At 36.0% G+C, this 16,813-nt stretch overlaps 1 protein-coding gene across 4 annotated transcripts; it reads right to left on the reverse strand.

The window, feature by feature from the left end:
* Nucleotides 1-6,431: 6,431 nt before the first annotated feature.
* On the reverse strand, nucleotides 6,432-16,600 carry LOC115624665 (glycoprotein 3-alpha-L-fucosyltransferase A). Of its 4 annotated transcripts, none has more exons than XM_030519453.1 (6): nucleotides 16,582-16,600; nucleotides 12,183-12,320; nucleotides 9,236-9,411; nucleotides 8,492-9,157; nucleotides 8,242-8,425; nucleotides 6,432-8,166 (listed from the first exon to the last, which is right to left on the reverse strand). In XM_030519453.1, exons 3-6 carry the CDS (start codon nucleotides 9,379-9,381, stop codon nucleotides 7,651-7,653), a joined length of 1,512 nt encoding a protein of 503 aa, XP_030375313.1. In that variant the 5' UTR covers nucleotides 9,382-9,411; nucleotides 12,183-12,320; nucleotides 16,582-16,600; the 3' UTR covers nucleotides 6,432-7,650. The 4 variants fall into 4 exon arrangements, with proteins under 4 accessions (XP_030375313.1, XP_030375314.1, XP_030375316.1 ...); XM_030519454.1 differs by lacking the exon at nucleotides 16,582-16,600 and adding an exon at nucleotides 16,453-16,539 and having other exon boundaries at nucleotides 12,183-12,293; XM_030519456.1 differs by lacking the exons at nucleotides 12,183-12,320; nucleotides 16,582-16,600 and adding an exon at nucleotides 9,536-9,673.
* Between the last annotated feature and the right edge of the window lie 213 nt (nucleotides 16,601-16,813).

Genomic DNA, 16,813 nt, shown 5'->3' on the forward strand with positions numbered 1-16,813 from the left:
AGTTTAATTTAAAGGACGCTTGTTGTCCTTCTGTTGATCAAGGCGGGATCCCAGTGGTCCGGTTTGATATTTGGGTAGACACTCGTGGTCCGTTTAATTAAAGGCACTTGTGGTCCAGTAGGAGTGAGTAGCACCGGTTGTCCTGGTTACGCTTGAGTGAAACGACGTTTGCTGTGACCAAGGATACCGGATGGCAATCCTTAGGAGCATGTAGTTCAACGTGGTAGGCGGCGTGATAAAGATCAGCGGTTCCCGTATTGACCCAAAGTAACAGGCCGTTCGTTGATAATTTGCATACTGATTTTATTCTTACAAATCACTGCTTATATAGCCATGCCTTAAACTACCTTATGACTATTTACATTTACCATTTCTATGTGTTGGCGGTTTCACAATAATGATGCACAAGCATATATTATGAGCTTAAGTATGCTGGTGTCAGCCCAATTTGGCTCATAAACTTATATGTGCAGTGCACGGAAATATGACCTGTATGTGATTGATGGTCTTATGCTGGGATAGCAGAATAATATGTGTCTTATTCTTGCTTATTATTATTGCTTATGTTGGCTGGCCAATGTCAATGCACCTGTAATTCGTGTGCACGTGCAGACTATAGTGTCAATATTATCTATGCTAATATGGGTCGCGTTGATGAGATGTCATATACTCATTCGCGTCGCAACAATGGCTATAACTTCATATTTAACCTATCGTAGTGAGATTTGCATACGGACTCATAATCACTAACTGGAGGAATTTGCCGAATCTGAGTACAAAATTCCAAAAATTACGGGAGATATGAAAAAAAAAACAAACTTGATCTGGTTAGAGCTCTGGAGAACCTCAATACCTGATCAATAATATATATACAATAATATATAACTTTGTGTTACATACATCCGCAGTATACCCTTTGGGTATAAAAACTAAGAAATTGCCCGTTGAAGTTAAATCTAGGATTGTAACAAAATTTAAGAGGTATTTCGCCATTAGACTATGCCGATTTTATGTAAAACGGTGCATAATTTAGTTTAAAACAAGTAGAGAAGATTAAATCGCGGGTCTCTGTACTTATGTTTAGAATAATTATAGAATTTAAAAAAATTAAGAAAATGAAGAAGAATACGAACGAAAAATGGGAAAATCCTCCATTGGAGGGAAGTAGGGGGAAAACCAATCGGAAATCGGGAAAAATGAACAAACTTTCCCTATCTCGTAGGAGAATCTAGATACCAAGTTTGGTTATTCTTGCTCTTATACTCTCTGAGATCCTTGCGTTCATACAGACAGACGGACATGGCTATATCGCCTTGACTTTTCATCCTGATCAAGAATATACTTCGATACTTCGTGGGGTCTGCCACGCCTTCTTCTGTGTGTTACATGTACACTCGCACAAAATCGCTGCTCATGCGCTGCCCGCAGCTGTTGTTGTTGTTGCTGCTTTTGTTCAACTTTGTGCTGCATACATACACGCATATAAACACGCATAGGTACGTGATGTAAATGTATGCTGTTAAAACTGAACATAAACATGAATTCTAATTTAATTAAATTAATTAATTAATTCATTTTTTTTTTAATAATTTAATTTTTTTTTTTTAATTTTTCCTTTTTGTGGAGAGTACAGGCTATTTTACAGTCGGCCTGTTGTGTATATCTCTTATAGTCTTTGAGATCCAGGTGTTCTTACGGACGGGCAGACAGACGGACAGGGCTAGGTCAACTTGTCTTGTCATGCTGATCAAGAATATAATATACTCTGTGGGGTCTGTACGCCCCCTTTTGCCTGTTACATTTTTCACCTCTCGCAAACCTAATATACTCTTGTACATTTCATGTACAAAATATAAAAATTCAGGGATGGACAAGTAATAAAGAACATCGACCATCGGAAATAAAACATCGATCTTGAAAGAAAATTGTGCCTAACGAAAATATATACGCATCGAATTCGTTTTTCACTATGAACAACTGTCAGTTTGCTCGTAACGCAAGCAATTCGTCTTCAGCTTCATAAATTGATAACAGATAGGATTGCTGGTAGTAAGAACTAAGAGGTAGCTCTAAATAAATTAAAAATAAAACAAGTAAAAAAGCTAAAGTCGGGTGTCCCGACTTTGAAATACTCTGTACATATGTTTACAATAATTATAGAAAATAAAAAAAATTAAGAAAATTAAAAATTTGATCGATTTTACCTCTCTCGGTATTCGAACTCACGTAAAGGGTGTATAATTGCACATTTACATAGCAATTGCGTCTGTGTGAGTGTATGTATGCCTATGCGCATCTATTCGTGTCTGTGTAAACATGTTAGCAGTCAACCAAACAGCAACATCAACAACAGCCGCAGGCAGCGATGCAGCAGCAAATATATTTATGGCTATAACTTCTTGTTTAATCGGCCTATCATAGTGAACTTGGCATACGGACACATAATAACTAACTGGGGGTATTTGCAAAATTTTAGTTAGAAATTCCAAGAATTACGGAATCTCTTATAGTCTCTGAGATCCAGGTGTTCATACGGACGAACAGACAGACAGACTCGTCTCGTCATGCTGATCAAGAATATATATACTTTGTGGGGTCTGCCACGCCTCCTTCTGCCTGTTACATTTTTCAGCTCCCGCAAACCTAATATACTTCTGTACATTTCATGTACAGAGTATAAAAAACAGTAAAATTTTGTCTTACTTTATGTTTAAATAGTAGCAAATAATTACTTGTATGTTAAGACACTAAATAAAGTAATATTAAGTGGGAAACATGGATTTGACTTAATTTCAAATATTTATAAATAGTAATTAAAATGTTATGCATTTTTTAACGACGCGCTGGTATACACAGTGTGGCGTTACAAAGAAGCAGGATGGCAATAGCTTTAGTGTAGTATGTAGATGTATTTGTAATGATAGTTAAGTGTTCTTAGAAAATGGAGTTTTAGTTCAGTTTTGGTAGCCAACGAGGAGGACCACTTGTGTTGCAATACGGAAGGAATCTAATAAATACAGTAATCCGCTGTTGAAACAATCTGACGAGCTCTTTCCTTGGGGGTGCCCAATAGAAATTACAGCACACTCTGACTGCCGAGCATACCCGCGGCAAAGCATCGTTGAAATTAAGTCAATTCAAGTCGACTCAAAGGTTGTATTAATTTAGGACCCCATTAAAATTTTGATGACCTCCATGTGGTGTTCCCCGGATATTATCAAAAGATGTGTAAATTAAATAAAATATTTTAAACTAATATTTTAAAATTAATTCGATTTAAATGCCAACTGGCAGGGCTACTTACTGTCTGCATATGAACACTACATTTGCACACATACATACATATGTACTTATGTATATACATATGTGTATATACATATTTTATAGGCACACTTAAGTTCGGCTTGTGGCAATTGTCCGCTTTGGGCTACCCATGGACCGGTCCTAAGCTCAACCACTGTCAACACCAGTCCCTTTAGGTAGGCGCCGGTAGAACGTCGACACAAAACAGATTTACGAAAATGTATTGACTCCTCTTTCGTTGCCCGATCGGAAGGCAGTGCGACAGTGCTACAAGAAACGATTTGATGCTCGTGCGCTTTGTTCGTCATCAAGTAACAATAACAAATATTAGGCAAGTCTCACTACTTTGTTCGCTCGTTTAATTACACCAACAAATATTAGGCAAATGACGTTGCTTTTTTAGTTACTTTTCTATTCTTTTCCGTTTTCCCTGCCTCCGATTGCTTTGTCTTGTTCTGACATTTAGTTTCCCGCAAAGTGTTGCCTGTGACGCGTGTGTTAATTGCGCCGTAAAAAGCGAATTGTTTTGAAAAGTGCTACATATAAAAAGGTAAAAATGAAGTATTTATACAAATAAATGATATACTCATACAATTAAATAAATTTACAATTTCGGAATTGCATATAAATTCATTGTGAAGGCTCCGCAGAAGTCGAGTTACGCAGAGCTCTGCAGCTATCCAAGAATAGGACGTATAGAGGACCAGTCCATCGGGTAGTCCACTCGTTATAAAATGGATCGGTCCATTTAGCAGTCCGATGTTGGCGAGACGTATGACATCGTGTGTAAAAACGAAGGGAGGCATGGTATGAAGTTTGGATTAATGGTGATACGCTGCGGACCGGTATTTGCACCGGTTTTGGACCAGTATGCCGTACTGCTGGGCATTATTAGCAACCCATACACTGTTGACAAAGTTCATCCCAAAATACAATGCGACAGAAGATGGCAACAGTGTATGAAATTCTCATGCCCATGTAGAAGGTAAAATCTGAAACAAAATTGAAGCTGCTGATCGCAAAATAGAAAAATGCACAAATACATATAAACATATACATACGTGTATATATGTGCCCGCACACATTCAAAGAGCATAATCGGCGTGGATCGACCGTCTCTGTTGACTGCCTCACTGTAAATGAAATGAAATTCGCTCACAGAGAGCACGAATGCGACAGCTCTTATACCCGAACAGCTATGGGAGCTGTCGCTCACAATTTTGATGGGATGTATGCGGTTGAAATTGTACATAAACACTTATGTATGTATAGTTATGGCCTGTACCCAAAGGGTGAAAGGCTATACTAGTTTTGTGCGCATGTATGTAACACACAGAAGGAGGCGTGGCAGACCCCACAAAGTATATATATTCTTGATCAGGATGACAAGACTAGTCGATATAGTCATGTCCGTCTGTCTGTCTGTCTGAGCGCAAGGATCTCAGTAAGTACAAGAGCTAGGATAACCAAAATTGGTATCAAGGTTCATATAAGCCCTAGGCAGAACGAGTTTGTTTATTTTTTCTAAAACACCCCCCCACTCCCCCGCAATTCGTATTTTTTCTTATAACTTCCGTAATTCTCGGAATTTTAAAATCAATTTTGGTAGGTACATCCAGTTAGTACTAATATGTCCGTGTGCCATCATTTCATCATGATAGGTCAATTCTGAAGAAAGTTATAGCCATAAGTCAAATCGCTGCTCATGCGATGCCTGCAGCTCTGTCGGCAGCGCTGCCCACAGCTGTTGTTGTTGTTGCTGCTTTTGTTCAACTTTGTGCTGCATACATACACGCATATAAACACGCATAGGTACGTGATGTAAATGTATGCTGTTTAAACTGAACATAAACATGTATTCTAATTAATTAATTATTTTTATTAATTCATTCATTCATTTTTTTTAATAATTTAATTATTTTTTTTTTAATTTTTCCTTTTTGTGGAGAGTACAGGCTATTTTACTGTCGGGCAGAAGGAGGCGTGGCAGACCCCACAAAGTACATATATGTATTCTTGATCAGCATGACAAGCCGAGTCGATCTAGGCATGCCCGTCTGCCCCTATTAATACCTGGACCTCAGAGACTACAAGAACTAGAGACACCCCCTCATCCCCGCAATCGCTGATTTTCCATAACTCCCGTATTTCTAGGAATTTTTCATTGAAATTTGGAAAATCACTCCAGTTAGTGATTATGAGTCCGTATGCCAACCATAATGATAGGTCGATTAAACAGGAAGTTATAGCCATATAGTCATCTTTGCCCAAGCACTGCCCGCAGATGTTGTTGTTGTGTCTCCTGTCACGCATAATTATTATACACATACATATGTACAGAGTATTTCACTGTCGGGACACCCAAAAAGGGTATATTATGTTTGTGCAATGTATCGTGGTATTAGTCTTCTTTCAATCGCATATAAGGTTTTTTAGAGCGTACTGTGTGAGAGATTGAAACCACATGCAAAGACACTGATTGGACCTTATCAGTGTGGTTACCGACCTGGCAAATCAACCCTTAACCAGATCTTCACACTGCGCCAAGTCCTGGAAAAGATATACAAAAATCATATCGACACCTACTACCTTTTTGTCCACTACAAGGCAGCCAAGGCAGTGCTATAAATATTTTCAATGTATCTAATTTGTTGAAAAAACAACACTTCCTTTGGTCCATATAATTTCCAATATTATGAATAATACGGTGAAAGTGGTAGGGTGAAGTTCACCTGTGACTGCTAGTCAAACACAAAAACACATCCTACACATTTGACATGTATAAACATGTTATTTATTTCCAATATTAGCATTATTTAATTAAATCACAGTGAAAAAATAAATAAACACAACCAATAACTATACAATACATGGGATAGGTATTAAATTAAATTAATTAATAAAAAAGCTTACATAGTAAAATTCGTCCTCAAAAAAATCATATAATATTGACGAATCGCATATTAGAAATAAACCTACAGATAAGAACGGCTGTATTTTATGTAACTTACCTACAATTCTCAAGTTTGAAGCATTGCAAGTATTACACACCTGATTCAGTTAACTACATATTTGCTATAGACAAACATTTCTTTTGGTATAAAAACTTATTTTATTTTACACTTATTTTACATTATTTTCCTGTTTCTTAAAATATTGAACAATTGCAGCTTACTGATTGAAAATTATCTTAATGTTGTAAAGTATTGGCTTTGACAAGTACCAAAATATTGAGAATAAGGACTATAAACTGTAAATTTAACAAAAGACTAAAAAGGATTGTGCTGGTTCACGGATAAATAGGAATACAAGTTTTTAAATGTACAATAATGATCCATTTCAACTAGTGTATTGAAACTATTATAAATTTAGTGTGTGTAAAGAAAATTCGTAGAAAAATTATACATACTTGGTTAAAATTCGTTACAAGATTCTTAAAGATTCGTCGATTTCTATAAACGAGAGGAACTTTTTTAAAAACTTGCGATTTGTTTGACCTATTTTAGCTTATATACATAAGATCATAAGTAATAATAATATTATACAAATAGGAATGTTGCCTGCTTTTTTCCGTAGTATAAAATTATAATATATCATGTGATCATAAAGCAAATATAGTGCTAAAGTTCCAAACAAAAGAACCGAGATTCCAAGATCCGACAAAAATTAATTTTCGTAGTTATATTGCTCAAATAATTGGATACAGAAGAATACACGCATATATTTTTCTAGTTTATTAATTTTCTAGCTTCTATAGTAAAGACATTCAACACTACTGAACATTAATTATTGTTGTGCCATGTTCCATTTCCCTTAATACTAAGGATATTCAATTTAATTTTATATTAGTCAACTATTTAAAAGGTTACCGTCGTTTATTAAAGTACCTAATTAAATAGTATTCTCTATTGTGTATGTTACAAGGATCACCTAATGATCTTAAGTCTACAGTCCAGTTAATACGCATATCTTCCGATATGTTCTTTCCAGCCCAGCTGCCATCATATCCAATTTATTAAATGCTCTTATAAGAATAAAATAAATGTAGCGAAAAAAGCTCTCAGAATAGATTGTAGTTTTGCGGCTAACAAAATAATCTAAAAGTTTGCAAGGGAGAGTTTGTCTCAAATTTAAAATTCCGGGATTATTTAATGCATTCTTATTTGTGTAAATACTACACTGCAGCAGTAGTAATAGTTTCGGTAAGACTTTAAGAGCGAGCTCTATAAAGATTTTCCATATGGACATATAGATCTTGAATCTAAAGCAGAGAATAACCGCAGTCCAGCATACACCTATTTTTGTGCATACAAATAAAATTCATATCTTAATTTTTTTTTTTGGAGCTCAGTCATCGGTTATTACATCCTTGCGCGCCTTATAATTTCGCCATGATCGGATCGTACAGGTGCCCTCACCACGCCACCACTCATTTACATTTGGGTACCACCGTGGGTTCAGCAACTGTTCCTCGTCGTGCAATGTTGAACAAACACGACACCAAAAGTACGTGTTGATAAACTCACCAGTGCCTTTCCATTTAAAGTACGAGTTATAAAGATCGTCATCCCGGTCGAGAATGTGCAGGTATTCGGCAAGCTCCTTAGGCGATGCAAATTCATCCACGTGTATGTAAGAGCGTCGGGGGGCGCTAACCTCATAGTCCTCGGGCCGCGCACCCATAACTATAGGTAGCACATTGCGTTGCAGCGCATTGACAAAAAACTTTTCGGTTATATAGTCTCTGCAGTTGGAATTTTCGAAAGCGAGGTAAAATTTATAGTCTTGATCGAGTATCTCAAAGCATTTATCTGAGTTACTGCGAGCACATTGGAAGTTTCCACAGGCACCATAGATATCAACCTAAGTGGGAGTAAATGCGAAGAAGGCAGAGGAGAGTAAGATAAAAGAATTTCGGTTTAAGATATAATTACTTACTTCAATGTGCTTTTGGAGCTCATGTGCGTATTGAAGCCTGGCGTTGCGCGCCGCGCAATTGGAGACAAACCAGGCCACTTTTTTGGTTTTGTTGACTGCAAAGTTGTGATCCTGGTCTTGTTGCTGCACCTTAGGGTCATAGTACTGCCATTTCTCGTAAGGCGCAACAATTGTGCTATCTCGTCTATTGTGTTAATGCTGGTATTTAATATTGATCTTTTGACAATTCTGAAGTAGTTTTTTTACTCACCTATATGTGGCTGTCCAGTTGAGGCCATCTGGTACCTTCACGATCTGTGTATGATATGGACATTCGAGATAGTAGAGCATGCTGACCTGCTTGGCATTGCTAGGTCTCCTTAGACCCGTAGGTATGATGTGATCCTTATATAATATCATATCTGCCGTGGATGCCAAATCACGATTGGCAGTGAGTTCACAAGTGTCCACAGGACACTTGGCGCGCAAAAAGACTTCCCGGCCATGCTTCACATTCCATGGGCTCAGTCCATTGTAGAGTAGTATGCTTTTTAGTTTGCCGCTTGCTTTAATTTGTGCGTAGTTTTCTGGCACGTACATCAGCTGGTTAACTATACGGTCATTATGGATATCCTGATGAGGGAACAGTTTCGACGAATGCCGCTTATACACACTGGTAAATATCGCCTTTGGGTGGTAGTCCCCATTTCTAAAGTACCAAGCCTTTGAAATTGCGGACTTTTTGCTCCCCATCTCATCAACGGGAACTAAGCTATTATTGTCAGATACTGCAATCGGTCGTGGAATCGCAGTGCTATGCTTCTCCGATGATGTTGCCTCATCACTCTGGACAATCTTGACCTTATTTTGCCCATCTTGCTGCTGTTCTGTCGATGGAGAAAAGCGCGCGCTTTTCGTTTTCCAAATTTCATACTCTCTGAAGTTGAAAATGAGTAATTAGGGAGAAATCTGCCAACATGTAGCTTTCTTATTGTTGCATGATACAATTACTTACTTAAGATTAAACCCAAATATAAGCAACAACGCACAAACTAATGTAAAGAAGAAGTATTTTTTCAGAGATATTTTCGGACGTCGCATATTGGGCATCCACTCTTTTTTATATCTATTGGGAAGATATACCGGTATATTTTGCCTCATAATGTATCTCGGCTTTCCCTAGGCATTTTGCTGCAATTGAAAATGTTTGTTGGTAGTTTAGTTTAAAAACTAAATTGTCTTCCCGCTTCAATGCCTGCTCGATATTATAATTATAATTATTTTTATGTCCCTATAAGCAACAGAGCGTAATTACCATCACTAATTATGCCCCCTATTTTGAATGGTACTCGACAGCGCTCTCGTTTGAAACTGAAGTCCAATATTTTTCTATAGTGATTGTACCGATTCTAATTTTACACACTACACTACAAATAGAATTTGGGGCTTCTTAAAAGCAGAGGGTTTTTGTACGGTATGTATTTCGAGTATACGAGTGATTGTATGTTCTAAGTATACTTATCATTGTTTCGCTATCTTGGGGCTACATTTAATATTTAATGAACCTCTCTGATATGTCTAGGTAGTGCTAAAAAATTGCAGTTCAGTCTGCAAATGCGAAAACAACTATAGCTAAATAGGTCTATTTCATAAAATGCAAAAAAGGTGTATTTTTTAAGTATTTTTTATTTTATAACGTTTTAAGTCAGTACAAAGAAAAAGATCATCATCTATAAAACAAAATATTTAATTCTGATTAAGCTAACACCCACCACTACTGACCATACCCAAAAATGCTTAATTTGGCAATAATAAATTTGTAGTAATTTTATATTATTTAAGATTTCACGTATTCATTTAATTTCTTTAAATTATATTCTGCTGTCAATTAATTAATAGCCTACTCTATTAATACTTGGTTTTCAATATGATATGTACTTGTATGTGTACAATAAAACAAATACAAATAGGGACAATTGGTGATATTACATTTAATTCATTAAATTTAAAAGTATTTGGAAAAATTTGGTTCGTTTTTTGCTTGTGGGTACAGGGTATTGACGAGTTGGGCCCGCTCGACTTTCTTGATTTATTTACAATTGCTCATCCATGGTCATTATTCGCGATGTCAGGTTGATATTGATTTATCCACCCATAAAATGTCGCCTGTTATTCTCCATTCAAAAGTTTAACACTTCAGTGTAATTAAAAGTAATTTTCTATAACAAGCAAAAACAAGAGAGAATGCTACAGTCGAGCAAGCCCGACAGTGAAATACCCTGTACCCAGGCAAACTTCCGACACTGAGTTATATGCGCCTCTAGCAGAACCAAAATGAAGAAAAAGAGCCAACTTGATGCTGCAGTTTGTGGGCGTAGTACTGGAGTGAAATTGTATCGTTTTAACTTTTCTTAGAATTTACCGATTTGGATGAAATTCAAAACAAAATTAGATTGTTGTATATTTATGTATCTATTTATTGGTATTGACGAAATTCTGTATCGGGGAAAGGGGAGAGAAAATCAAAAAAAATATATATTCGTACCAACTAGGGACTAGGAGCATCTGCATGCCAAGTTTGATTAACGTGCGCCCAGCCGTTTCCAAAATCTAGACATTCATCCAGACAGAAGGATGGACATGTCTAGATCGATTTCTCTGTTGATATAAATACTTTATGGGGTCGGAGATGCTTCCGTCTGCCTGTTACATACTTTGCACTAACCTAATATACCCTTTTTACCCTACGGGTACAGGGTATAAAAATTGAAGTTGTAGAACAATTTCACTGTTATAGCAAAGTGCTCTTCAAAAATATTTATCACAAAACAATGCGTCAAAACCTGAAGCAAATGCAATTTGTTGCCCTCAAATCCAAATGTGTAAGATTTTCTGAACCAAATTATTGTATATTAAATATTCTTGCTTCGTCAGAAATTATTGAATTTTATATATTCTTGCTTTGTCAGAAATGATTGCATATTATATATTCTTGCTTCACCAGAATTTCATTGTGCTTGTATATTACAACAGATGGCTTCTCTGACTGTCCGCACTAAATGATCTAATGGGGCGTGTGTGTCATTAAAAGTAGATAAAGTTATTGTGAACCTATTTACATATGTGATGGTTAAATTTTTTACTACTACAGCCATCACTTGATCATGTTGGTTTTTTAGATCCAATTACGTATATGTACGTATACGTATAAGTACTAGTTTATTTAAAAACTTTTATTTTAACATTCCTTTTACTTTCTCCTCCTTTCTGACGTGTGGTACGTGGGCGGTCGAATGATCGCTTATTAGCGAATAATATGCTACTTTAGTACAAATATATGAAATAAAAGCTTCAAAATGAGTGTAATTATAATAAAAAATAATTTTTTATGCCGTGTACCTAAAGGGTATACTAGTTTTGTGCGAATGTATGTAACAGGCAGAAGGAGTCGTGTTAGACTCCACAAAGTATATATATTATTGATCAGGATGACAAGAGGAGTTGATATAGCCATGTCCGTCTGTCTGTCTGTATGAACGCAAGGATCTCAGTAAGTATAAGAGCTAGAATAACCAATCTTGGTATCCAGATTCTCCTTGGTTCGAGAAAGGACGAGCTTGAGTATTTTTTCCCGATGAATCCACGTGGAAAAAACACGAATTTTGGGGGGTTGTATCAGAAAAATAAACAAACTTGATCTGCTTAGGGCTCAGGAGAACCTCAATACCAAGTTTGATTATTCTAATTCTTCTACTTGCTTTGCGTTCATACTGACCAAATTTTTTACATTTTCTTAATTTCATAAAGTCGGGACACCTGACTTTAGCTTCTCTACTTGTTTATGATGATCATGAAAATAAAGTTGTTTTTAATAGCAGGAAAAAGTTGTCTAAAGATAATTTACTTTAACTGAGTTGCACTACATTAAAACTAATCAAATATAAATTTTCTAAAAGCAATACCGAGGATGCTCCAGTGGACAATGCCGTCATGATGGTAGCTCATTCTGGGGTGTTAGACAATGCAAATCCTTCGCCTTTTTCCTTTAAAATGTATAATTGACCATGTTGTATCTGAAAATAAAGTAACTGAATGTGAAACTATAAATCGTTATTCATCTAAGTTAATCACTCTTTTCTTTTTAACAAAGCAAAGCTGTAAATTGTATAATTAACAATTTACAAATTGGTTTCTTTTTCTACCAATGTAAGTATATTACTTCTATTGTCATGCTTTACAAAGTACCCCTTCAAAGTGCCTTTTTTACGACGCTGTAAATGAGTGCAATCTGAAGAACGAAACCATTACCGCTTTCATCCATGGACAAATATTACCACAACAAAAAGAAATTATTATTAAATTAATTTTAGAATTGTGGAAAAGAAAAGGATTGTGATATTACAGATCATTCCATTAATATAATTTCCGTAATATGCAAATTTTATTATTATTTACTGTCTTAAAATTACACACCTTTTTCTAAATATTTGTCAATGTTTTAATTATGCCCGAATATACCGTTCACACACACGTTGCAAAGTGAAAATAAATGCTTAAGATATAATATAAGAAACGTCATTAAAAATCGTCTCTAGAAAAGATAGCTTCTATATGTTCTTTAAAAAAGCATTGATTCAATCTTATATGCTTGGATAATTAAAACATTCCAACTGTAGGAAAAAACAAGTAGAGATGCTAAAGTCGGGTGTCCCGACTTTGAAATCCTCTGTACATATGTGTAGAATAATTATTCGTGTATTTGTGTGTGTCTGTGTATGTCTCGTGTGCCTGTGCAAAGCAGTAACAACAACAACAGCTGGGGGCAGAGCTGCAAGCAGAGCATGGGCAGCGATTTTATTTATGGCTATAACTTTCTTCAGAATTGACCAATCATGATAAAGGGTACACGGCATTCGGACACATATGATGGGCACATACAATTGGATGTAACTACCAAAATTGATTTCAAAATTCCAAGAATTACGGAAGTTATAAAAAAAACACAAATAGGTGGAGAGGGGGGTGCATCAGAAAAAATGAACAAACTCGTCCTTTCTCGGGCTCAGGAGAATCTGGATACCAAGTTTGGTTATTGTATCTCTAACACTTTCCGAGATCCTTGCGTTTATACAGACAGGCGGACATGGCTATATCGACTCGGCTTGTCACCCTGATCAAGAATATATATACTTTGTGGGGTCTGCCACGCCTCCTTCTGTGTGTTCCATGTACACTCGCACTAAACCAATATACCCTATTACCTTTTAGGTACAAGATAAAAAAAATAGAAAAAAGAAAAACGAAATTGTAATATAAAAACAAGTAAAAAAGCCCGACTTTGAAATACTCTGTATATATGTTTTGAATAATTAAAGAAATTTAAAAAAAAATTAAGAAAAATTTTAAAAAATTTTGATCGATTATACCTCTCTCGGTATTCGAACTCACGTAAAGGGTGTATAATTGCACATTTACATAGCAATTGCGTCTATGTGAGTGTATGTATTTTTATGCGCGTCTATTCGTGTCTGTGTAAGCATGTTTGCAATCAACCAAAGCACCAGCATCAACAACAGCTGCGGGCAGCGATTGCTTGAGTTACGATTTGCAAGGGGGGAAGCGGGGAGGGAGGGAAATTCCAAAATACACGTTTTCTGCGTATTCACACAAGGCATCGTGGACTCTAAGTCTTATAGTCTCCGAGATATAGGCGATTAAGCAAATGGAAAATCGGGAAAACGCCCATAGGGGAGAAATGGTATTCATACGGACGGACAGACTGACAGACAGATAGACAGGGCTAGATCGACTCGTCTTGTCATGCTGATCAAGAATATATATACTTTGTGGGGTTTGCCACGCCTCCTTCTGCCTGTTACATTTTTCACTTCCCGCAAAGCTAATATACTCTTGTACATTTCATGTACAGAATATAAAAATTAATGTTCCCCTATTTTTCAATACTTTTTTATGATTTATGAAATTAACCGAAAAATGCTGTCTGCCAGATTCGTAAACTTTGCGGACCATCCATCTCCACACGTTTTCTATTATATTGATGCCCGGTGAGTAAGACGGCCGCTTCAATAAATCAACGTTTTTGAATTCAAGATTTGATCACCCGGTTAGTATGAATCGAAGCATTGGCGTGTTGAAAACATGCGGGGAAATCACCAAGCAAATTTTTGAAATGGCGAAAAGCAGTTTTCAATACGTTTTTATAAGTGTTTGCATTCATATTCGTGTTCAAAAATTGCAACTCGCACGTAACATAATAAGAGATAGTTCCCCACACCATTACACCGACTATGATCTCGAACCAACTGATGCTCCTCCTTCCGAAGATCATGGCAATAAAAGTTTTATCCACCAGATTATTCCAAATCACAGTTCTTTTCTTCCGAAAAGAAAACAAAGCTCCAATAAAAATTTAAACAAAGCATAGTTAAGTGGTCCGACCCCATAAAGTATATATATTCTGAATCAGCATGATGAGAGAAATCTATCTAGACATGTCCCTCCGTCCGTCTGTCCATCTGTTACCGAAGGGTAAAAAGGGTAGGAAGCGTGGCAGACCCCATAAAACATATAAAACAAGACGAGACGATATAGCCATGTCCGTATGAACACAAGGAACTCGGAAAGTTTATGAGCTAGAATAACCAAACTTGGTATCCAGATTCTTCTATGTTGAAAGGACGAGTTTTATTGATTTACCATAACTTTCGTAATTCTTTGAATTTGCAACTAAAATTTGGCAGGTATATACGATTAGTGCTGATATGCTCTGCCCGCAGCTGTTTTTATAGCCTGTACCCAAAGGGTAAAAGGCTATACTAGTTTTGTGGGAATGTATGTAACAAACAGAAGGAGGTGTGGTTACCCCACAAAGTATATTACTGATTAGGATGACAAGCCGAGTCGATATAGCCATGTCCCTCCGTCTGTATGAACGCAAGGATCTCAGCAAGTACAAGAGCTAGAATAACCAAACTCGGTATCCAGATTCTCCTGAGTCCGAGAATGGACGAGTTTGTGTTTTTTTGCTGATACACCCCCACTGCCCCGCACTTAATGTTTTTCATAACTTTCAAATTTGGAATATACATACAGTTAGTGATTATGTGTCCGTATGCCAAGTTTCATCATGATTGGTCAATTCTGAAGAAAGTTATAGCCATAAATAAAAATTGCTGCCCATGCGCTGCCTGCAGCTCTGCCCTCAGCTGTTTTTGTTGTTGCTGCTTTGGTTCAACTTTGTGCTGCATACATACACGCATATAAACACGCAGAGACACGATTCTGATGTAAATGTATGCTGTTGAAACTGTACATGAATATGTCTCCACTTTTGTATATATGTATTGAATAATTTGTATTTAATTTAATTAATATGATTTTTTTTAATTAATTAAAATTTTTTCATTTTTTTCCTTGGTGGGAGGTACAGGGTATTTAAGAGTTGGACCTGCTCGACTGTAGCATTACTTTTTTGTTTTTAAATAATTTAATTTTTTTTAATTATATATTTTTTTAATTTTCCTTTTTTGTGGAGAGTACAGGCTATTTTACTGTCGAGCTTGCTCGATTGTAGCGTTCCCTCTTGTTTTATTGTTACTGCTTTGGCTCATCTTTGTAATGCACAAATGCACGCATAGACACAATATTGAATTTAATGTATTTTAGTAAACTGTATGACTCTATGTATATAGGTTATGCATTAGTAATTTTAATAATTTTATTTATTTAATTTAATTTTTTAAAATAAACAATTTTTGTTTTATTTTTGTGGAAGTGGGTACAGGGTATTTAAGAGTTAAGCCTTCTGTATTTAACTGCAATTAAAATTACTTTTAATAAAACCACTATTATGTCAGATTTTAATATGTTCACATATGCATAAAGCATACATGTACAAAAATACATACATATACTGATCCTGATTATTTACATGAGTATGTGTGCACATATATGTATATGTACATATGTATATTTACTTTCCTCAAGGACAAACAACTCGTATCATTGATTCGTTTGCTATATATTGTTTTTTATAAGAAAATAAGCAAACTTGTAAATTTTAAGTATGTTTTATGTATATTTCCACATGCATATGTAGGTGTGTATTTTTGTGTGTGGTTATGCATACACACGTATGTACATACATATGTGCGCATTCATCCCCGCTCGACTTATGCAGACAATGGTTGACTACTTGCCTGACTCACTTACAAAAATGTTATATTCTTTTATCGTTTTAGACACTGAGAGCTAATTGTGCGACACAATTAAATTTGTATATAAAGTTTTTGTATCACGTACATTACACTTTTGATTTATTTTCGAAAAAAAATTGTTTACCTACTGCATAAACAAACAATTAAACGCTTTACACATCCTTTACGCAGCGCCGTGCTTTACTTTTTCACGCAACTTTTGCAACTGCTCATATACATAACTGTAACGGCAATGGCAAAGGGGCTTTTTAGTTTATCCAGACAGCTGGGCAACGATTCATAAGCAACCAGTGAGAGACATGACATATTTGAACTGAGAGGAAACGTGAGATATGCCGGGCCAAAACGGACATTTT

This window comes from Scaptodrosophila lebanonensis, unplaced genomic scaffold, assembly GCF_003285725.1.
Source record: "Scaptodrosophila lebanonensis strain 11010-0011.00,11010-0021.00 unplaced genomic scaffold, SlebRS2 tig00000061-arrow-pilon, whole genome shotgun sequence".
NCBI classification, from domain to species: Eukaryota; Metazoa; Arthropoda; class Insecta; order Diptera; family Drosophilidae; genus Scaptodrosophila; species Scaptodrosophila lebanonensis.

Coding starts and splice junctions, on each gene's coding strand:
- LOC115624665 (XM_030519453.1), bottom strand. CDS start 9,381: ATGAGGCAAAATATACCGGTATATCTTCCCAATAGATATAAAAAAGAG. Junction 9,158..9,235: donor ATATTTGGGTTTAATCTTAA/GTAAGTAATTGT, acceptor TTTCAACTTCAG/AGAGTATGAAATTTGGAAAA. Junction 8,426..8,491: donor AACTGGACAGCCACATATAG/GTGAGTAAAAAA, acceptor TTAACACAATAG/ACGAGATAGCACAATTGTTG.